Here is a 24,963-nt window from a genome sequence, read left to right on the forward strand (position 1 = left end):
CTTATAATTTTAGTGGACATGTATATAGTATATATCCAGGAGGAACCAAATAAATTTAAATGCACTCTTTGAGAAGAATTTTAAAAAATTCACATAAGATTAAAGCATCATTACTTAGTTATTCACTTCAGAAACTCAAACTAGTGATATTTATAAACCCCTAACACAATCCTCTTTTCCCATTTCCATTTGCATACTACCTTATTTCCCTGATAGTTAAATCTCATTCTTGTAACTCTTGAGTTGCCACCAGATCGAAAGCAGGTTATTTGTTGAGAATGGCCCCATTCAAACATTCTGACACTCCCATCTTGAGCTCCTGTCAGATCTGCATTATAAGATGACAAAAATTTCACATTTACGTTAAGAATCTTTGGGAAAATTTATTTATTAATCCAGTGCAGGAAATCTTTATCAAAGAAAAACCTGGGAAATAAACCACAGTCAATTTATATGAATTTACCTTCATATGAAATTTCATTTCACACAATTAACAGAACTAGATTATGAGAAGTAAATGAGATCATTTATATAAAGCACTCAGAAATATACCTATCAAACCAAATTTATGTTAATTATAATTATCAGTATTAATGTGGTATGGTATGTGAGAAATTTATGTATATAAAGACATCTGGCACTTTGCTAGACACACTATTAGCTCATTTCCCCTAATTCTTTACCAAGTATTTAAAATAAATAAACTTCAACTATTTTGAAATGTTTTACTATCAGGAAAGGGTGATGGGGTAGAGAGAATTTCTTTCTTTTTATAACAATAGAAATACAAAGGATTATTTTTTTTTTTTAGTTTTTAAAAAATTTTTAAGACTTTTTAGATATATACATGACAGTAGAGTGTATTTTGACATATTATACATATATGGAGTAAAACTTCCCATTCTTGTGGTTATACATGATGTGCAATTTTCACTGGTTGTGTATTTATACATGAACACAGGAAAGTAATGTCTGATTCATTCTACTGTCTTTCCTATTCCCCACCCCTCTCCCTTTCCTTCATGTTCCTTTGTTTACTCCAAGGAACTCCCCCCTTATGGTGTTAGCATCCACATAGTAGAGAGAACATTTGGCCTTTTGTTTTGGGGGATTGGCTTATTTCATTTAGTGTTAGTCTCCAGTTCCATCCATATGGCACAAATGCCATAATTTCATTCTTTATGGCTATTATTCCATTGCATATATATATACCACATTTTCTTTTTCTATTCATCTGTTGAAGGTTACTTAGGTTGGTTTCATAGCTTAGTCATTGTGAATTAGATGCTATAAACATTGATGTGGCTACATCGCTATAGTCTCACTGATTTTAAAGTCCTTTGGGTATATGCCAAGGATAACTGGGTCAAATGGTGGTTCCATTCCAAGTTTTTTGAGGACTCTCCATACTGCTTTCCAGAGTGGTTGTACCAATTTGCAGTCCAACCAGCAAAGTATGAATGTACCTTTCCCTCCACATCCTCATCAACATTTATTGTTACCTGTATTTTTGATAATTGCCATTCTGACTAAAGTGATATGAAATCTTGGTTGTAGTTTTAATTTGCACAGACAATTTCTTGAGACTGGGAATGTTAACTCTTCCCTTGATCCCCTAATAGTCTTGATTAACTTAATTTTAAAAACTGGGTTACCTATGTTTAAAAAGCACTTATATTTTTCTAATATTTACAGTGTTGAAAAAATAAACAACATGTACACTGGGAGACATACAGGTTAAAATGGCGGTAGGGCCTTGAGTTCCTGCATGAGCCAACTGAAACCCAATTCAATATAAACAGTAAAAAAATCCTTAAGCTAAACCAAACAAAACTCACAAATAAATCTCTAACTACAGACTTTACAAATCAAAAACTGCCAACTAACCTCTAATTGAGGACTTTGCATTTTAATCAATCAAATATTTATTTTGCTTTGCTTCCTTGAACACTTTATAAAATTTTCCTCTCATGCCACCTCAGTAAAGCCCCAAACCACTTGTGGTTTGGTTCTGCCTGATTCATGAATTTGAGTTGAAAGCTCAAATAAACTTGTTAACATTTTAATGTGCCCAAGTTTATCTTTTAATAGTTCTGGTGTCAGAAGGGAGAAAAGGAAGACTCCCTGATCACGACCCCCCCAGAGGCAATGAATAACCAGACAGAGATACCCTGCTGAGCCTCTTTTGCTCACTGCTTCTTGTTGCACATTTGTAGGCCTGTGTTATGGTTTAGATGTGGTGTCCCCCAAAAGCTCACATGTGAGACAATGCAAGAAGGTTCAGAGGAGAAATGACTAGGTTATAAAAGCCTTAACCCAATCAGTGAATTAATCCCCTGATAGAGATTAACTGAGTAGTAATTGAAGTGATAGGGTGTGGCTGGAGGAGGTGGGAATTGGGGCATATATTTGTAGATGGCAAGTGGATCTCTCTCTTTCCTGATCAACATGTGAGCTGCTTCCCTCTGCCACACTCTGCTGCCATGAGCCCTGAGGAATGGAGTCTGCTGTCTCTAGATTGAGACCTCTGAAATCCTAAGCCCAAATAAACTCTTCCTTTCCTACAGTTGTTCTGGTCAGGTCCTTTAGTGGCAGTGGTGAAAAAGCTGACTAAAACAGCCATTTGGATTTGAGTTCTTCAACTTTCACCATGGGATCCCAAATTTAAACATTTCTGTTCTAGACAAGGTCTGTAAGGATGAATGGAGTGTGACATAAATTGGATTGGGTCCAATAGGAGGCCTCAGGTTGATAGTTTTAAGACAGAGAATTGGGTGTTCATGTGAATTCAGGAGTCTAGAACGCTGGCCCCAATTTTTATTTTATCTGGGTTAATTAGTCAAATAAGTTCATGTTATCTTTGTTACAAAATTTGTTAGCAAGAAAAGTAACTTGGTTAATAGCTGTCCTTGTCTGGTATTACACCTACCCAAAATAGTTTCCCATAATCCTTTGGCAACTTATGCCCTTTAAGTGAAATTAACTGCTGAATATTTATTGAATACCTGGATCATTTACATCCACAGTGAAATACTGAAACATTAATTGCTCTACCTAGGCTTATATAGTTTTTGGATTATTATTACAGAACTAAAGATATTGAGGTTTTTAAGTAAATATGACCTGTGCCATACTGAAAAACTGTACTACTTATGAACTGTACTATGAGAAAGAACATACCTCTATACATTATGAAAGGGTGGTTTACAGATTTGCCAATCTATAGAATGCTTCTCTGATAGTACAAAATTATGTACTTATAATTTTTACCAGAACTTAAAGTTAGAAAAAGTTAAGAATTCTAGTTTATATTTGTAATTAAAACTACCAAGGAAAAGAAACAATTCTGTGTGTGAGAAAAGTATGACATGTTTTTGGTAGGTGAAGCTATGAGTTATGACAGGTATGTTTTTCTTAAAGGAGAGAGTAACTTTTGTCTTAAAGTTGAGGAAACAATGAAAAAAGAAATAGTATAGGATACATATTCAGATATATATAAGAACTATACGAAGGTCTGTGGAAGAGAAATTTGAAAAGGAATTTTATGTATGGTCAAATTGGCTAAGATATAAATGTATTTATATATTATTATCTTATGAAAGGAATGATGAGATCAAAAAGTATATTGATAAAATGCTTTAAAAATTTTTTTTAGTTGTAGATGGATATAATATTTTTATTTATTTATTTTTATGTGATACTGAGGATTGAACCCACTACCTCACATGTACGAGGCAAGCACTCTACCACTGAGCTATAGCCCCAGGCCCACAATGGTTTCTAAATTATTGGTTTATTCTTGATGTGATATCGTGAAAGATTTTTTTAACTTTTAGAAATCTGACTAAATTAAGATTGTGTTTTATCAAAATAATTTCCTGTGCTTTGGCATGTTGTCTTTAAAATTAGGTCTTTGATTAGTAAAACTGCATCTTCTCAATATTAAAAAGCTGAGGTTACTTTTTTTACATCTATGTAACTTTTTGTATTTGCCCTTGAAGTCTTTTAGTTACTACTCTGTCTAAATGAATATTTGTCTCACAGTGACCTGTGATACTTTTTTAATCTTGTGTTTTATATCGATATTCTTAACAATCTTCTCCAAATCAAACTCCAAGTCTTTTTTACCTCAAACTATCTTTGGGAATTTTGAGGGTCCCTGGAACATCTTGAAAGAATCTGTTCCCCTATCCTATAAAGAGGGATATTAAAATAATTAGGCTGATTTGACATGTTAAACTGCATGAGAAACATTGTCAAATAAAGGTGATGTTTAATCTTCTTAGGTTATGTTTGGAAAGACATTATTAAACTTCTAGAAATCTGGAATGTCATGGTATAATGTTTTCATTCACATTTTCAGTTACATTAAAATGTTTTATGGCTGAATAATATTTCATTGTGTATATATACCAGTTTCTTAGTTTCTTTATCCATTCATCTGTTGAAGGGCATGTAGGTTGGTTCCACAATCCAGTTATTGTGAATTGAGCTACTATAAACATTGATGTGGCTGCGTCACTGTAGTAACACTAATTTTTACTGTCGCTAATTTTTAAGGTCTTTGGGTAAAAAAGGAAGAGTGAAGAATAATAATATTATGGCATTTGCAAATAAATGGATGGAATTGGAGAATATAATGCTAAGTGGAATATGCCAATCTCCAAAAAAACCCAAAGGCCAAATGTTTTCCCTGATAAGTGGATGATGATATATAATGGGGGTGGGTGGGTGGGGAGTGAGAGAAGAATGGAGGAACTTTAGATTATGTAGAAGAAAATGGGGGGGTATGAAAAATGGTGGAATGAGACAGACATCATTACCCTATGTATATGATGATTACACGAATGGTATGAATCTACATTGTGTACAACCATAGAAACAAAATGATGCACCCATTTGTGTACAATGAATCAAAATGCAGTCTGCAAAACATAAAAAAAAATTTAAAAATGTTTTATGCTATAGAAATAATCTCCTTGTCAACTGTGTTATTACTATGATAAATGATTATCAAATTTTTAATAATGGTCATTTTTTTTGTCATTGACAGTTAATCATTTTACCCTGATGCTTTCCTGAAAGCTTTTGCAAATAATTATAACCTTTAAGTGCTCCACCTTCAATGAGATTCATGGAAGTCTCTGAAACATATATACTCCTGATAACTTTAAGATCATACCACTAGAGTGGATGAGAATGTCCGGAACTCTAAAGGAAAAAACTTAGATTCAGGAAACTGTTAATGAAGACTGAGCAGAAAAAGAATTAATTACACAGGACTGAATGACCAAATGAAGAATTTTTTTTTTTATTTTGTCTGATACACTGCTTCTTCTTTAATGTTTTGTTTTCAGGAATAAAGGAAACTTTCTTTTCTTTAGGCTACCTAGAGTTCATAGCAATTTTGTGTAGTATACCTTTGTAAATAAAGATGAAAAGTTATTTTTTTTCTCCCTGCATGATCCTGCCAGAATTTGGAAGGTATTTTTGAGTATTCTCATCTTCATGGCAATATAGATATTTGTACAGGTTCAGTATGAATTTTCTCTCTGTGACTAAGACTGGCTTATTGGTAGAGTACTTGCTTAGTAGGGCCCTGAGTTTTTGATCCCCAGCACTGAGTAAAAAAAAAAATCTGTCTCTTTATGATAGGACATAACTGGAAACATTTGTTATATGACCAAGGCTTTGACTACTGACATTGTAAAGAATCAGATGATTAGACAGTTTTAAAGCAATTTGAAACCACACACACACATGCACACATGCACACACAGGCTTAGTACATAGCTCACTGATACAGTTGCCTTACAGATAACTAAGGACTATCATTTCTGGGTAGGAATCCCAGGATATTTGGGACCTTGAGAAGAGAGGGACTCACCAAAATGTATACAACTGAAGGCTAAGAGCTAAGCAAGGGCTCAACCTTTAAGCTATGCCTCTAGCCCTGAGATTCTGTTAGTTTTCCAGCAAAGTAGACTTTAAATAAAAAAAAGCATATGTGATCAGTCTATTCTTGTTGTACTAACATAAATAAACAGGTCAAGTTTAATGACACTAGGCTTATTTTGCAAATAAATTGGTCTTAATTATCTTTGGTAAAAATGGAGATAGCTGTAGAGTGATAAGCTGTGGTCCTTATATGAAGATTAAACTCTATAAAAACTCCTGAACAAGACCTGATGAGCTACTTGGTTGGTGAATATCCAAATGCAGGGAAGGTGGTACCTTCTACCCCCAACTCCAGAGGAATAGAGGTTCTTCAGGACTCTCCTGTACCTTGCTGTATGTATCTGTTCATTAATAAACTTTATAATAATACCCTTTTAATAATCATTATGATTTAGATAAGAGGTGTCCCCCAAATGATCCTGAGTTAATGTAGGAATATTCAGAAGTGAATAACTAGATTATGAGAGGTATAATATAATCAGTCCATTCTAGTTTGAATGGACAAACTAGGTAGTAACTGTTGGTAGGTGGGACATGGCTGGAGGAGGTGGGTTACTAGGGTTATGCCCTGGAAGGGGTCATCTTTCCAGTGTCCCCTTCCTCCTTCTCTGCCTTCTGGTATCCATGAGCTATATAGGTTTCTTCCACTGTGCCCTTGTGCCATGTCGTCATTACTTACCTTGGGCCTAGAGCAGGGGAGTTGGCCCATTATGGACTAGAACCTCTGAACCTGTGAGCCAAAATAAATTTTTCCTCCTCTAAGTTTTTCTTCTGAGGTATTCTGGTCACAGTGACGAAAACCAAACTAATATAGAAATTAGTATCAAGAGGGGATAGTTGCTGTGCCTAATCTAATCACATGGTTCAGAAAACTTTGGAACTGGTTTGCAGGAGGAGTTTGGATATGTTTGAAGATGCAAGTTGGAGAAACCTTAGACTGTTGTTAACAGCATAATGGGTCATTCTGGTGGAAGCTCAGGAAAGAATGTTGATAAGAATGCAGACAATAAAAATTATACTTCTGAGGTTTCAATGAGTATTCTATTGGGAATTGAATTAGAGGCTGTCTGTGTTATATTCTGGCAAAGAACTTGTCCAGATTTTGCCCTTGTCTTGAGACTTTAGGTGAGGTCAAATTTAAAGGTGATAGTCTGATTTAGTAGAAGAAATTTCAAGGCAGCACAGTATTAAGGCAGTAGCATGGATTTTGCTGCAACTTTCAGCTAGGTTTACTTTGAGAATCAGAAGCAGAAAGAAGAGCCCAAGGATTTTAAAAACTTTCAGTTTGTCCAGAAAAGTGCATGAAAACTTAGGTTAAGAAAGGTGTGAGAGTTGAAGAGATTATAGCGACTACAGAGAAGTTAAGGACTTTATACAGACACAAAAAGAAAAATGGTTTGAGGGCAACTTAGGAATTTGCAAGACCACACCCACTGCAGGCTCAAGGGTGTAAAAGGAAAAACTCCTTTGAGAAGAGATTCAGGGGACAACCTGCTCACACTCAGGGTCCTAGGGAATTGTTTGATGTTTAGCTGCCCATGCTCTGCTTTCCAGAGGACCCAGCTACAGCTTCGCAAGCTGGAGACAGACCTTGGCATCATTTACATGGTGTTGGTTCTGCAGGAATGTAGGATACTAAAGTTAAGGGAACATAGAGGCTTCCATTGGATTTCAAAGGCAGTGGGAAGCCAGGCAAAGTATAGCAGAGTGTGTCCCTGCAGCTTCCCCAAAGAGTGTAATACATGAAGCTGTGAAAGTAAAGCAAAGCTGGAATGGAGACCCCTGAACTAAGAGATGCCAGTAATGTGAACTGTCTAATGAGAAAAGCTGCTGGCTGCACAGACAGCCAGTCTAAAAGACAGTCCATGTGCCCTGCAAATGGCAAGGACAAAAGGGAAGGTCTGTCCAAGCCCTGTGCAGAGAATATGTCACTGCCATGTGTCCTACATGCTATATGCAGAATTGCCAGACCTGTTTGCCTGGGTGGGTTTTGGTCTTGCTTTTGTACCATTCCTTCTGTGTATGTTCCCATGCCTCCCTTTTGGAATGGGTATGTTTACTCTGTGACACTGTATACTGCATATATGTAACTTGCTTGTAATTTTTAAAGGGACTCAGAATTTATCTTGAATCTCAGATGAGAATTTAGACTTAGACTTTTGAGGCAATGTTGGAACTACAGGAACTCCTGGAGATGGACTAAATGCATTTTGCATTGTGAGATGAACATGAGATTTTTGGGGCCAGGGGCCAAATGCTATGGTTTGGATTTGAGGTGTCTACCAAAAGCTCCTGTGTTAATGAAGAAAATTCAGAAGTGAAATGACTAGATTAAGGGAACTATAACATAATCAGTCCATCCTACTTTGACTAACTAGACAATAACTGTAGGCAGGTGGGAGATGGCCTGAGGAGGTAGGTCACTGGAGGCAAGCTCCCTGCAGCCTCTTCCTCTTTTTCTTTCTGTTTCCCAGTTACCAAGAGCTGAGTAGCTTTCACTGTGCCTTCTGCCATAATGTCATGCCTCACCTTGGGCCAGAGTAATGGAATTGGCCCGCCATGGACTGAACCTCTGGAACCATGAGCCAAAATAAAATTTTTCTCCGCTAAGTTGTTCTTGTTAGGTATTTTGGTCACAGCAATAAAAACCTAATTAATACAATAATAAATTAGCAAATGTAAATGAAGTGTTTCTTTGAGATCTATGAATTGTTAAGGCAAATTAATCAAACCCAAGGAAGGAGTCATAGGACCTTCGACTTATAGCCAGTATGTGAAAAATATAGGCAAAACTCCAATACTTATGACTGGTATCTGTAATTGAGGGCAGCCTTGTTGGACTAAGTCCTTCACTGGTGGAATCTGACTCTAACTCCAAGTAAATAGTATCATTAATTGAAATGAATTAAAAGACAACTCACTGGTATTAAAAGAGTTGTATTTATTTCAGGAAACTTAAAACACCCTACTGCAGAGAGTACTTTTAAGAAATGGCAAATATTCCTTGTTGTGGAAATATTATTATTTAAACTCTGTACATAAAATACATTTTGACTCCTCACCCTTTAGGCTTCATGACTGATTTTTAGATCACATTAGTAAACTGTGGATAAAAATATATATAAACTAATGTTGAATAAATGCAATGTAGGAACAACAGACTAATCTTTTAAAGTATATTTCTAGTGTATGTATCAGAAATTATTCTCTTCATTTAAAATATATGATCCTCTTAATCCTTTTTTGGGGGAAAATATAGAATTTTGATAACAGATGTTTATAGCACTTATGGTAATTTATCAGAAAATAACATTGATTTTGCCAATTGTATGTTATTGCAATATCTCCTATAAGAAAAGTTGCTACAAATTTTTATAGGTTATTAAATTGAAGGTACAGGAATACATCTTTTTTTAGAAAAATAAGCATGATAGGCTTTTAGTCAATACGGATTTTAACATTTTTAAAATCTTTATTGTATTTATTTATTTTTATGTGGTGTTAAGGATCGAACCCCAGTAACTCACTTGCTAGGCAAGTGCTTTACCACTGAGCAAAACCCCAGCCCCACATGAATACTTCTTAATTGACATATCCTATTCTTGTTACTATATGGTAGGAGAACTTGATTTATGACATAAAAAATCATACTTTAAAAACTTGGAATACTCCCATAACAATATGAGTATTAATTCCAATCCACCAGTTAATACCTCCAAAAAGTTCCCCATAAATTTACGTTCTTGGCTAATGAAAGAGAAACTCTGGAGATATCTAGGAAGAAAAACTGAAAAAAAAAATGTACATAAACACATACATATATGTATATCCTGCCTTACAGTATGAGTTGACGAATAACCATTTTCTATACTTACCTTAAATGTGTCTGATAAAAGACAAACTGACAAAAATTAATAAATTACAAACTGATTATAATCATGCAATAAATGACCAAGGTCTAGTGAAAGTCCGTGTAATGAAAGATGACACTAATCCTATTAAAACAATAATTATCAGCTATAACACTAATGAACCCAAAAATATTTAAAGAGATAAGATGTCCTAATTTAGAAATATGCAGTCAAAATGTTCCAATTTACTGCACTAAGGTAGCCTTCTCTATTTAATTCAGTAAAATACCTTTTTCTGTTTTTATCCAATTTTGAAGGGAAGATTATATTTACTAGCAAACATTCTCCATCGAAGTAGAATAAAAATGTCTTCCAATTGAAACTTACAAGTTTCCCATGAATTTCTTATAATTAAAAATTGCTAAAACTAGATATAAAAATAAGAACAAATCATTGCTAATTATTGTCAACTTACAGTAAGGAAGAGTTGGATGAGAAGTCATTCTTCTGACATTATTAATGGCTTTCTTAATCATCTGGCAAAAAAGAAGAATTATTTTATAGTTTCAATAGAAAGGATTAAACATTTCAATTATAGAGATGGGAATGAGGCTCAGTGATAGAGCTCTTGCCTAGTAAGTGTGCAGCCCTGGTTTCAATCCCCAACACCGTAAAAGTGAGAATAAATAAAATTTTTAAAAAGTAAAATAATTTACATTGTGACTTGAAATTCAAATAACTTTATTTTTATGTGACTTTATAAGTTCCATTATGAATAAGAAGCATACTAAACAATTAACAATATTAATATTAATATCAAGGGGCTGAGGTTGTGGCTCAGTGGTAGAGAGCTTGCCTCGCATGTGTGAGGCACTGGATTCAATTCTCAACATCACATATAAATAAATGAATAAGGGCTGGGGATACAGCTCAGTGGGTAGAGTGCTTGCCTTGCAAGCACAAGGCCCTGGTTCGATCCCCAATACTGGAAAAAAAAAAAAAAAAAAAAGAATAAAATAAAGGTTCATTAACAAATGAAAAAAAAGATTAATATTAAAAAATTTAACAGTGTTGCTGTCCTGCCTATTCTTGTCTGATTGTACTAAATTTATTGGAATAATCATGAATAGCATAAAGTTAAAAAGACAGAGTATGTGAAAACAAAAAGATAAACAAATTCAATAAAACTCTGATAGTTTGAGACAATTAACTCATTTTATTATTTATTTATTTTTGGTACCAGATATTGAACCCAGAGATGCTTAACTACTGAGCCATATCCCCCCATATCCCCAGCCCTGTTTTAATTTTTATTTTGAGACAGGGTCTCAATAAGTTGCTAAGGCCTAGCGAAGTTGCTGAGGTTAACCTCAAACTTGCAATCCTCCTGCCTCAGCCTTCCTAGATGTTGGGATTAAGGCATGTGCAATCACACTAGCTATGAACTCATTTTAAAATCATGCTTTGGATGATTCAACTAGTCTATCAAATAAGAGTAAAAAATACATACACAATTAAAGGGAAAATTTAAATTTATAGACTCCTTCCTACTTATATAGCATCATAACTATGGTAGTTATATGTTAACCTAAGTTTTAGTATCAGTCTCAGATTTTGTTGCTATTGTGCTCTGGGTTATTAAATTGTTCAGTTAGCTTAAAATTCGTATAGAAGGTGAGGAGCAGGTAGGGAGAAGAGAGACTAGGCCAGCAGAACTGGTGAGGGACAGAAAAACCAGAACATATAGAGGGATGCAGTTATACTCTAAAACAGCAGAAGCTGATCATAACAAGTACACTTTTTGTATTAGTATTTGTCAGTCAATCTCAAATTTAAGTCCCATGCCCTTAAATATGCCTAAAAGTTCCTGTTCTTTTTTTCATCTTTTTGTTTTTGACTAAAGACACAAACACAAATTAAAATTTTTTTTTTCCTGAAAGCATACGTTGAAAATTATAAGACAAAAAAAATCATTAACTACTAAGGAAAATTCATATAAAAGAGAACAACCTTAATTCTATTGGCCTTGCTTTCTTGAAAAGTGGATGGGACAATCCCAATATTTATGTTCACAAATTACAATAACCAAAACTAGAAAGCTGTCTTTCTAAGATGTAGACAGGAAGAAAATTCAATCATAAGAGAAATTTCAAAGATAATTTTTATGTTAAAATGAGTATAAACAAATTTTTCTATTCACTGATGGTATTTCCAACACCATTCTTAGGGATCATCAATCTACAAGGCAGGAAGAATCCAAACTCTAAAAGAGCTCCCATACCAGAGGGTATAAAAAGACACCTAAATAATGATGAATTGCTGATTTCAACAATTAATAAGTACCTTTATAAAGATGATAAAATTAGATAATGTGTAAGATGATTGGGGATACAGTGACAAGGGACAGATATCTTTACTAGGAATGTCAGGTAAATCTCCAGGAAAATGAGTTGAGATCTGAATGGCAGAGGAAAAGAGCATGTTAAGCAGAAGACAAGGGAGAAGTTCTGATGTGGCAGTAAGACTGAGTTTGAAACAGAAGCCAATGTAAACAGAACAAGAAAAATCAAGTGGAGAAGGGAGACAAGGCTGCAGAGACAGGCAGGGGTTAAATCTTATAATGCCTTAGAGACCATGTTAATGATTTGTTCTTTTAAAGTTGTTAAGGAAAATCTGAAATTTTTAGAGGGGAGTAACAATCTGAATGATGTTTTAGAAACATCTGTTGCTCTGTATGGAACAGGGCATAAGAGACCAGTAAGAAAGCTGTTAAAGAAACCATATTGTATTCTCTGAGGCTGGAGTTGGGGAAAACAAACAAACAAACAAAAAACCCCTATCATTTCTATATTTCTACGCATATCTTCTGTATATTCTCTTTAAATTTGCCTTTAAAACACTAAGTAAATTTCACAAATTTAAACATATCTGCTAACTGAAAGAATCTAACTATATTAACCAGGTTATTTCATTTGAATAATTAATAAATTGCCTTTCAAATTCAATTTAATCCATAAAACCTTGACTCCTGAAATCACTAAACTAAGAGGAGTAGAGTTTTAAATCAAGCTCTACCACAAATTTAACAGAGTGACAAACTCAAATACTTGAACTTTTTTTAGAACTCAAATTTTATCTAAAGAATGACTAAGGAGCAAAACAGCTGCAAGAAATAACTCAAAGAATTATATGGTTATGTTAGCTATAAACTGCATTAAGTACCAAATATTACAAAGTATTATTAAAATGATAAGTTTTTCCTTCAATAATTACCCATACTAATTATAAAAAACTTTTTTTGAGGGGGGGTTTAGGGAAAATATTTTACAGGACTTATAAAATTTAAAAACAACAACAAAAAACCCTGCCACTTGGAAAGTCACTGAAATAATATGTGGGTTTCCTTGATTCTGTGGATCAATTCCTACACCTTAAGTATGAATAAATGAAAATCTTGAAGGTATAAATATAGACCACCTCTTAGGTGATCAGGGTTCAATAGATTCTCCCTTCTGTGCAGAAAAAATTTGTGTCCATTCATTTTTATATCACATTTTGGTTAATATTTTTTAAAAAAATTATTGTTTTTGTTTGAGAAAAGATATATTTGTCTCTGAATTAAGAAAAGTCAAAACAAAAAAAAAAGTAAAGTCAAACTATGGACCATTTTTACTTGGTACTATTAAACGATATTTTCTAGATCAGCATTGGCAAACCATTCTTTTATAAAGTACTGGACAATAAATGTATTAAGTTTTATGAGAATTTAGTTTCTGGTGCTGACATTTAGTACTGACACTGTACCATGAAAGGCATTCATAGAAAAAATATATATAAAGGATTCTGGCTGTTTTCCTATAAAATTTTATTTATAAATGCACACTAAAATAGAATTTCAAAAAATTTTTACATACCACACAATGCCATGACTTTTTTTTTAGACCCACTGAAAAATTTAGGGTCGGGAATATAGCCTGGGTTAGAGCACTTGTCTAGCATGTATGAGGCCCAAGCACCTCAAAGAAAAAAACAAAACAAACAAAACAAAAACTGCTCTTAGTGCTGTAGTTATTTAAATATAGGCTATGGGCAGGCTTTAATCTATGCTATGGGCCATACCTTGCTTAAGCCTGCTCTGGAATATTAGGTTTCAAAAAAATATATTGAAATTTACTTCTTTGGTTTTTGAAACAAAGCATACTTTTGAAACAATTTTTGATACATTTTCAAGTGAAAACTTTTTTTTCACCATTAAAATTTACAATTCTAGAGGCTGAGGTTATGGCTCAGTGGATCAGTGCTTGCCTGGCATGTGGAAACACTGAGTCTGATTCTCAGCACCACATAAAAACAAACGAACAAAATAAAGGTATTGTTATTGTGCCCATCTACAACTAAAAAAATATTTTAAAAATTTTACAATTCTTAGCATGTAAGACTTAACTAAAAACTTAAGAAGTTTTTTAATAATCTTTTTTTAATCCATTAACCAAAAGGGAAAAATGGTAGAGCTACACGAAACCTAAATATCTTTAACTTTACATACCACAGATGCTCCTCTGCCAGTCTGTGTACTACCAAGCCATGGCATGTTGATTGGAGTGCCAGGATTGCTATGTGTATATGGCGTCGTACCCTGAACAGCTGTTAAATCATCACGTGCATGTATAACCAAGAAATCTTCTGATCTATAAAGGAATGTCAACCAGAATAAACAACCCATAGTTCCTTATTTCTTTTTTATGCACCTAAGAGCTCTAATATTTTGACTATTTCCCTTTAAAATAAATTTTCTATGACTCTTACTCACAATGACTTTCATACCCAAACAACTTCCATTCCCTTCACTTATTCTTTCTCCTAACTCTTCTTTTTCTTTCTGAAGCTTCTGTCACCCATTATTTACTCTTTACCATAACAGGCTCTACTCTGCTTATACTTTAGTAATATTCCTTTAAAAAAATCTTTTAAAGGTTATAGTTCAGTGCATATAGTCGCTCATATTATATAACATTACTGAATAAAAACAAAGTATAAGGGTACCCTTTGGTTTCCAATTCTACATCATCATCTACCCAAGTATAGATCTGTGTAGCCAGAATTCCAGAAACATCCAGTTCTTGAACATCATGGCTGGAAGCAATTGCTATGCAATTTCTATTTGCCTGAAAAATAAATCATATGGTAATTTTTAAATAAGAAAGCACAATGGGTATATTGGCTACTTCTGAAAATAATCTCTAAAAATAATATTTTAAGCTTATTTAACCAATTAAGCTTTTAGTGAAATAATCATAAGCTTGAACTTGGAGATATGTTTATGTTCTAGGAATCCAGTATATCCCACGGAAAGCCAACTATAAGTCGCAGTACATGTATCACTTTATTTGCTCTCCTGGCACTCTCTCTCTAGTCTGCTACAATGCTTATCTCCTTAAGGTTTGTACAACTCAAAAATATGAAGAGACCAGGTTTAGTGGCATACACTGTAGTCCCAGCTATTTGAGAGGCTGAGGCTAATGTGGGACGATCTCTTGAAGAAGACAGAATCCCTGAAAGCTAGAGAAAAATGGAGGAGATAAGAAACTCTACAGACACAATGGTTAATTAGTCAAATAAAATAATAACAAGGTCTCCTAAAACCTTTCAATCTTAGGTAAGAAAAACAGAAGTAGGAAAGATTATTATAGAGAAAGGTACAGAGGTAAGGAAAGTAGAGGAAAAAGTATTCCAGAAGAAATCACAAATAAAAAGTTGGTTAGGTTAAATTATGTAAAATTTTTAAAGATCTATGAATTAAAAATGCACATTTCAGGTTGGGGACATAGTTCAGTTAGTAGAGCAGTTGCCTAGCATGAGCTCAGCTCTAGGTTTGATCAGCTGCACTACAAAATAAACATATCTCAAAGAGAAAACAGAAAGATACTGACAGCAAAGAGAAAACAATTTCTATTAATATTATGTGAAATGCTAATACTTTAATAAGAAAAAATCCTTAGAAAAAGGATAACTAGACTATTGGAGATGACTCTCCTTGAGTGTCTTGTGAATCACTGACTTGCCCCTTTTTTCTGGCAGGATCATTCCCGGGACGTTTATACAGTGATAGTTTTCTCCTTCCAGAAAAAATGTCAGGTATGCTTACTGTCCATTAGAAAAGACCTGGATTCACTAAACCAAATGATCCTCTTCTGTAACATGACCTATTGCATTTGCAGGTACTGTTTCTATATGGTTCTCTGTTTTGTTTCTTTGTGAAAATTGTAGCTCAGAGAACCAGTGTGAAAATGATTATATTCTGACTACTGTTCCTGTTGTTAGAAATAAACAGTCTTTTGTCTGTGATTCAGGAATCCTGTGTCTTCAAACAGTACAGTATCCATTAAACTGTGAAATTAACTTGTTAGCTTGCATATATGGTCAAATCTCAGAACCTTCACAATTCTTGATAGAGGTCCCAACTAAACAAATGGGAAAAAGTTCAATCTCAATCTCATCTTTTTTAAAAGATGAAATATAAAGCAAAATGTATTATTTCTCAGTTAAAATTTAGCAAGGAGTAAAGTATCAAATCTGGAAAATAATTAAACAAGCATACTCATACAAGTGACTGGCAGACTTTAAATAGGTGAATGACTACTATTCATTACTAGTTATTTATATGCATCCCCCAAAGAGAAAAAAAGCTAGTTAGTTGTATAGGATAGACTATTTAAAATAAAATTTTCTTCAGGGGAAGGAAGATGAGTAGAGTATAGACAAAAATTTTGTATTTGACATATGTATACCATGTGATAAAGATACTATACTACAGTGTAAGAACTGCTTGACAAAGGGTCTAATTCCAAATTTGCCTGCTTCAAACAGAGTTAATCATTGTTCAACTTTGTAAAAAAAATGAGCTGAAAGGTACAGGGAAATAAGAGAATGATAAAGGAATTGTCTAGGAGAAATCAAAGAGAGAGAGACTTAGCACGAGAAGATGAGGAAATTACTGGTGTAAGAATTTCTAAAGGAATAAATCCACAGGACACACATCTAAATTACATAAAATCTTTGCAAATTAGGAATATATGAACACACACACACACGCACTTTTACACACACATATGCCTTCTTTAAGTATCCTTTAGGAATACAAGAAAAAAGATAACATCTATCCTTTAAATGAATGAAAAGAAAACAAAAGAAGTAACTCAAAACTACTCAGTAAGGTAAGAAAGAGAGATAGAAGGGGGAAATAATTAAGACAAACTTAAACACTGGACTCATATCTAAGGCTACCTTTACTACTGGAGCTTAAAAACATCTCTAAGGAGGATGTTAAGTCTAAAGAAAACATACTGAATGGGAAACTATTGGTAGTGTAAATCAAAATGAGAGAATTTATGAGTCACAAATAGGCTAAAATTTAATCAAATATTAAGAATTATATTTAACATACTCTTAAGGAATATAGAAAACATTTTCTTTGGGATAGCTGCTATAATCTCACATAAGTTCTAAAGTTACTGCATATATAAATACTTGGTATCTTTGTATAGTAATGAAAACACTGTATCAGTTATATTTCCCAAATTTACATAATAAAATAACATTACCAAATAATATAATCATTTTATAAAATAAAACTTATTGAGATTATAATTTAAGGAGTGTGAAGTAGTTTTGGAAAAGAGAAATACAAACACTAAACTTACAAAACACAATATTCTTCAACTATGAATTTTAAGTTAAAGAAAAGAAAAAAATTTCCATCCTCACTTTATTAACAGCAAAGGCAGTAATGATATCAGATTCCTTATGAATAATTCTTGCTTTACCTCCAGGATATCCCAAATCTGCTTCTATCTAGAGGGAAGAAAATAAAATATGACTTTAAGAATAGACCAAATAGTATACCAATTAGCACTTGGTACTTGCACAAATTGTTTAGATATTTCAATTCGAAAGGTACTATAATATATGTAAATTACCCCTAAAATAAAATTTATTAGACAAGAGGAATTTAAAGTTTTTCAAACTTGTTTTTTCACATACAAAAAGGTAGTTGATACAACACACAACTTCATTAACTGATATCCTCCCAAGCTACAATGAATTAACTTTAAAGGACCAAACATTTTAATCACTGAATTGAGATTTATTTACCAAGTTTATTAGTACTGTAATTGTTTAATAGTATTTTACATGTATTAAATGGTCAGATGGTAATATTATAGGTTGTGTGGACCACAAATGGTTACTGTTGCATATTTTTCTTTTTGTCCCAAACAATGCTTCAAAAACGTAAAGACCATTCTTAGCTCAGGGTTATACAAAACCATGTTGGGTTTGACCAGGTAACTACTATAGTTTACTGATTTCTGGTCTAAATAATTTTCAATTTATACAGGAAAAAACCCTGAAATCCCAAAGGCATGGTAGCTCCTCCAAGCTAAGTAAATCATAATTCAATGTGGTTTATACAAGGGGCAAATATCTAGAGAAAGTGTATATAACATCTTTAAATTCAGAGAAGAAACTATAAAAAATCAACATTTACTAAAATAAATAGAAGTTGGAATGAGGAAGTAATTATTAAGAGTTTGAAACATTGCTTAATGTAGGGTATTACTTCATTTTATTTTATCTTCACTAACCTTCAAACTTTTTAAATGAATTATAAAATGTTTCACAGCTCACTATAAAATGCAGAAAACATTAATTTGTAATTAGCATATAATAAATTTATTTCCTGCATCATTTAGATAAGAATACCACTAATGCCTACCTGTTGATCACAGAACTCATAGGGTTGGAAATATTTTTTTAAATGGCAACTAAGATGATTGTTCAATTGCAGAGCTAAAAGAGATTTAGACAATAACCAAATCAAAATACCACTATGAAAAGAAAATCATAGTCATTAGTTGTTAATATGTCAAATATAGTTTAATCTAAAATGTAATTTGCTTATAAACAAAAATATTTCAATGTTTGCTGAACATTCTGGCTTGAGAGTCAACTTGTCTTCTAAGGAGTCTTACCTCTGGTCCAGCAGGAATGGACAAGTCAAATTCTATAATTTTTAAACAAAAATCCCAATTTACCCATTCATTTGCTTGGTATCTAAAATACACTAAGTTTGTACTATTAGGTTTTGAAGAAACTGGAGGCAGAGAGATATTTCCACAGCACAAAGGGATCTACTATTTGCTGGCAATTATTGGACTGAGGGGAACATATTGGTTTCACCTGGGGAGCTTTTTCTAAGTGCAGAAGGAAAACTCAAGCAGATATAAATGTCAAAAACTTTCTCAATGTAGAAATACATTCTTGTTCTCTATTATCTAAAAACAATGTTTCTCAGTAAAATGGTGTCTAAATGACCTGCAGAAGAATGAAATGAGGTGATCTTTTAAATACAAAGATTCTAAACCCTATGTCAGATGCCTATTTAGAACCACATAACCATGGGGCAAAACAACGGTGCCTAGCATCTCAAGGGTCTTAGGCACACTAAATTTGAGTGTGACTAAGCAGGGTAGGAGATAAGACTGGAGAAAGAAGAAGGGTTCAGCTCATGCAGGGATTTAAAAACTATAATAAAGAGTTCAGATACTAGAGAGGGATGAGAAACCACTGGAAGAGTTTGAAAATTCTGATTGGTGTGAGCTAAAACATAAAGGATGTGAGAATGGCTGCCAGAAAGTCAATGAAGAAGCTGCTAAGTACAGTGGCTTAAGTTAGTGGGAGTGATGGTGGATTGAATTAGAGGACAGTAGGAATGGTGGCTTATCCCAATAGATAAGAAATAGATAATCTGAATTGCCCTATATCTGTTAAGAGAATTTGAATTTACAATTAAAAAATTCAAAGATTCTACCAAACTCTTCAGAAATAATACTACTGTATCTATATAAATTCTTCCAAAAATTTAGAAGAATCCTTGCCGATCCATTCTATGAAAGGCTAACATAAATCTAATATCAATACAAAGCAAAAAATGTAAAAGAAAACTATAAACCAAAATCCTTCATGAATATAGGTGCAAAAACTCTTAAAATTTGAACAAATAAAAACTGCCAACATATAAATGGGATAACACATAATGGCCAAGTAGGCCAAAGTGGGCCCATGAATGTAGGTTTTTTTTTTTTTTTTTTTTTTTTAGTATCAGGGATTGAACTCAGGGGCACTTGGCCACTGAGCCACATCATCTGCCCTTATTTTGTATTTTATTGAGTCTTACTGAGTTGCTTAGGGACTCACTCTTCCTGAGGCTGGCTTTGAACTCAAGATCCTCCTGCCTCAGCCTCTCAAAGCCTCTGGGTTTACAAGCGTGAGTCACCGTGCCTGGTGCAAGACTAGTTTAACATTAAAAAAAAAAAAATCTCCATAAATTTATTTAGCCACACCAACAGACTAACAAGAAAAATGCCATATGATCATCTCAATAGCAAAACAAGAAAAAATATCCAAAAAAAACAAACCATTTAACAAAATCCACCATCCATTCCTGATTAAATGGGGAGAAAAGACCAGTGGATTGATTTAGAATTTGAAAAGATGCCTGGAAAAAATCATCAAGGAAAGTCAGCATTGGCTGGTAAAACTGCTTCCTGGCATCAAAGCAGAACCAGATAAAAGTAATACCTGTTATTTCCTTGTGGTCACTGCTGGCCTCCAGGATTCCAACTTTGAGGGAGGGACTTTAATTATTCCTTCCAGAAAAATACTCAAAGAAGGAACCTAAAGTACATTTCATGACCAAAGTTTATTTTCTTAATGTAGACAGGTCAGGAAGAATATGTTTATGTATTCTGAAAGTCAAGTGGTCCACAGCACCACAGATTCCCATAATTCTGCTATTGACTCAGCTTTGTTAAGTGTTCCTAATTCAGATAATCCATTAGCAAATGATGTAGCACAGCAGTGAGACCAACCAAGTCCAAGCCACAGAAATACCTAAAGTATGGACTAGGATGTCTGTCACGAATAGTATTTAAATCAATCTGATTATCAAAAGCACACCATCAAATGAGCATCACTCCTGTTCTATAAAGTCACCTTCATTTTTTGTTGCAATTAATAGACATTCAGTCTTAGAAACATTACAGAATAAAAGTTAGGACATCTTCAGTCGTTTGGTGATAAAATATGCATTATCGAATCTATATTTTTTCTCAATTTAGTGTTGTATAAAGCAGAAGCAGATGCTAGAATCTGGATTGTTGGGAAAGGTTTAAAAGCAGTGGACCTCAGCTTTTATTCATTCCCTGGTCATGGGGGAAATGAATAAAGCACAGTGTGTGAAGATAAAGTATAAAGCCCAGTGTATTCAGTATAAAGCATAGTGAACAAAGGTAGTTTTCAGGGTTTGCTGTGGAGTGTTTACTTTAAGATCCTATAGATGAATGAGAATGCTTGTTCAAACTGACACTAAACAAATATCACAACCCTCACTAAAAAGATTGTGACTTTGCTGTCAACTATAGATCTCCCTTCAACAAAAAGTTTGTGACAATTCTGTATGACTTGTCTGGAATCTTCTGTAAATCTTATGTTTTAGTAAAATATTTTTTGTTGTAAATAACTTTCAACAAACTAAGAATACAAAGAAACTTCCCCAAGCTTATAAGGGCAACTACAACAAACCTACAGGTAGTCCACAATGAAAAAGCTAACACTAGCAGGGCATTGTGGTGCATACCTGTAATCCCAGAAGCTCAGGAGGCTGAGGCAGGAGGATTGCAAGTTCAAAGCCAGTCTCAGTAACTTAGCAAGGCCCTACCTAAGCTACTCAGAGAGACCCTGTCTCTAAATAAAATGTTAAAAAAGGGATGGAGATGTGGCTCAGTGGTTAAGCACCCCTGGGTTCAATCCTGGTACTAAGAAAAAAAAAGAAAAACTAAATGCTTTCCTCTAATATATCAGAAACAAGTCTGTTCTCAATATTTTTATTCGGTATTGGACTGGAAGTTCTAGTCAGTGGGATAAAGAAAAAGCAAGCAAATAAGCAAGAAAGCTAGTTACCTTGCTTTGAAGAAGGATATATCCGAAGGGCAATTTTAACATCAAGATTATAAAGCTATAGTAACAAGTAAGTGTGCAAGTAGCATGAAGATGAAAAACAGATAGATGGACCAAAGCAGAGTCCAGAAATAGACCTACACATTCGTGTCACCGATTTTTGAAAAGGCAATTCAGTGGATGAAAGGATAATGTCTTCAACAAAAGACACTGTAAAGAGAATAAAGAGACTACAAATTGAAACCACAATGAACTACCATCACACTAGAATGGATAAAATTAAAAAGTTTACTATACAAAGTATCAATAAGAATGTGAAGTAACTAAAATTTCAAATGCTGATGAGAAGAGTGTAAAATGATACAGCTACACCTACCATATGATCCAGTCATTCTATGTCTAGGCATTTATTTACATAACAGAAACAAAAACCTATGTCATAAAAGAGCCTTAAGCACGAATTTTCAAAGCAGGCTTTAATGAGATAGTCCCAAAATGGAATCAGCTCAACGGTTGAACAGGCAAACAGATAAACTCATGCATGTTCATACAATGTAATGCATGCATATAAAAAAGAATGAACTATTGACACCTACCAAGACATGGAGAAATCTCAAAGTAATTATGTTTATCGAAAGGTAAAAGCAAAAAATGATATATGATTCCATTTACATAAAATCCCAGAAAATGCAAATTAATTTATAATGTCAGGAATCAGATCTCTAGTTGTTTGGGGAGGAAAAGCACGGGGGAGAGGGAAAAAACAGGGAGGGATTAAAGTTGGGGGAGTGGATAAATGCGTCATCTTGATGGTGGTAATAGCTTCACAAATACATACATAATCCAAAATTGAACAAGTTTTACACTTTAAATATATGCAGTTAGTTTAGATCAAACTTACCTAATAAGTATATTTTTTAAAAAGGTATAGCAAAGGGCTTAAAAATGCTGGCTTTCAAAATGATTATGATGTTGACCAAAGAGAATGACTGCATTTAGATGCAGTATGGAGATAACTTTAGAAATGCAACATTTTATGAACAGGATCAAAAGGAAAATCTTTGGATAAGAATTCTTTTTTTTTTTTTGCGGTACTGGGGATCGAACTCAGGGCCTTGTGCTTTCGAGGCAAGCACTCTACCAGCTGAGCTATCTCCCCAGCCCAAGAATTCTTGATAATGTACAGGGAATAGTAACAATTACCCAAGCAAAGAAAAAACATCAGAAAATTTTAAAGTATGAATCACATATATTTATTCTGCTAAAGTTCTAGTTATGATATACACTTATATCAACTAAGTTTTATTAACTGTATAAAAAGATTTCTTCTACTTTAAGAGATTTCTTTGAAAAAGAAAAAAAAAAGGTAGAATTAGTAGTCTTCAAAAAATCTTTTGAGAAATTTTTTTCCCCTAAAAATCACTCTGCTAGGGTTATCTAATTATTAGTAAATCAAACAGAATATGAAAAACAAGTCATATATCAACCTAATGATGTCATATTTGTACATGCAATTCCAGAACATCTGGAAAAATTTCATGATTATATAAATTCTCATCTGTTCTGCTTTGGTTCTTAAGTACTATGAGTACTTACTATATACATAACATATAGCATTGTGCTATATGTTATACCTATCTGTAAAATAAGAGCTATATAATAGTATTTGCTATATTTTTAGAAATTAATATCCTGGGAGAGAAATTTTAATTTCAAAAATAGGTACTTGAAAAATGGTACAATCCTACTATGCTTTTACAACTGCTACAGTAATTTACATTTATTAAGAACTTCATTTGTATGTACTCAGAAAAATCTGTAGCCAAAATAGGATACATTCAACTTCCTTTAAAATTGCATTCTCTTGCTTAACAAAAGAAAAAGCATTTTTATGACTTACTAAAATGAAAGAATAATTTAAGGGAACAATACTTTCATTCCATTGGGAACAAAGTCCAGTTAAAAACTAAAATGCAAATATTTTGTTCTTCTGGTTAAGAATGCAATTTCTAATTTCAGTTGAATGATATTTGTACCTTATTGAAGTTTGGCTCCTCCATCATAGAATTTTTGATGGTTTCATTGTTGTCCTCTAATGACTTCATTAAGAAAGAATAATCACATGACAAAGTAAAGATGAGATGTAACATGCAAAATACTGGGGATATTTTTAAAAATTATATTTTTAACCAATTTACTTAGGAAAGGACACGGATCTGCATTGTTATTCTTAAATTTCATATACCCTTAAAAAAAAGTATGTGTGAATTTGCATTGATAGGAGCAGGAAAACTTAATAGCCACAACTCATTAACCACCACTAAAAATTTTATCCTACTGCATATAAATTTTTACTCACTTTTCAAACGCTGATATCAAAGCAAAATTGATTCTGAAGTACTTTATATTTAAAAATTCTGAACTAGTTCTAGAGTACTATCACCTAAAAATCAAACTGTTTTTTATAGATACTACTATGTCTTATTTCCATAAAATATGACCTCTTGGGAAACCCTTCTGGTTAGGAAATTTTAGTTTTACCTTTCTAATTCTCTTCTACTGATTTCGCCAGAAAGAGTCAGTAAGTTTCTTGAAGGTGCAACCCCCCTTTTAAAAGGGGGTATTAGCATGTTAAAAAAAAAAAAAAGGGTTCAAAATTTTAATTCTTCTCACAAAATGAAAGAAAACAGAAAAAAGGAGTGGAACAAAGATGACAGCTATCAAGTCCCAATTTTTTGTAGGGAATGGCTCAGTCTATTTGCAGTCATCTGTACTTAATTTCCAAATAAGAACAAATAGGGAAGATATTCTATTTTTAAAATGCATGCACTAGTAAACTACATTATATAGGAAAAAGAAAAGATCTCAGGATACATCAGGACTTTAAGGTCAGATGAAGAAATAAGGTCAGATAAAGCAGCACATAAAGGAATAAAAAAAAAAAAAAAAACAGCAGCAGTCTCAAAATATTCCCCATCATCTTGCAACCAAAACATAGGGCCTGTCATATATCTATCTTCTAAGCAGTTGAAAAGTCACAGTAATTTTAATGTAACTACTATTTTACGAAACTAAGAGATGGAGTGTAAATTTGTAAATACCAAAAACAGGCTAGTCAACTTTCCAGAGAAGATTAAAT

At 33.4% G+C, this 24,963-nt stretch overlaps 1 protein-coding gene across 5 annotated transcripts in view; it reads right to left on the reverse strand.

The window, feature by feature from the left end:
• Positions 1-24,963, reverse strand: part of Dmxl1 (Dmx like 1) — a 160,205-nt gene that overhangs the window by 13,752 nt on the left and 121,490 nt on the right. For 2 of the 5 annotated variants that reach the window (XM_047554854.1, XM_047554852.1), the window contains 6 exons: positions 23,861-23,923; positions 17,574-17,660; positions 14,853-14,974; positions 14,356-14,497; positions 10,285-10,345; positions 201-328 (listed from right to left, as the gene is read on the reverse strand). In XM_047554854.1, coding sequence (XP_047410810.1) covers positions 201-328; positions 10,285-10,345; positions 14,356-14,497; positions 14,853-14,974; positions 17,574-17,660; positions 23,861-23,923 — 603 coding nt within the window. The remainder of the gene's footprint in view (positions 1-200; positions 329-10,284; positions 10,346-14,355; positions 14,498-14,852; positions 14,975-17,573; positions 17,661-23,860; positions 23,924-24,963) is intronic. The other 3 variants (XM_047554855.1, XM_047554853.1, XM_047554856.1) reach the window with 2 other exon arrangements.

Source organism: Sciurus carolinensis, chromosome 6 (genome assembly GCF_902686445.1).
Source record: "Sciurus carolinensis chromosome 6, mSciCar1.2, whole genome shotgun sequence".
Lineage (NCBI taxonomy): Eukaryota > Metazoa > Chordata > Mammalia > Rodentia > Sciuridae > Sciurus > Sciurus carolinensis.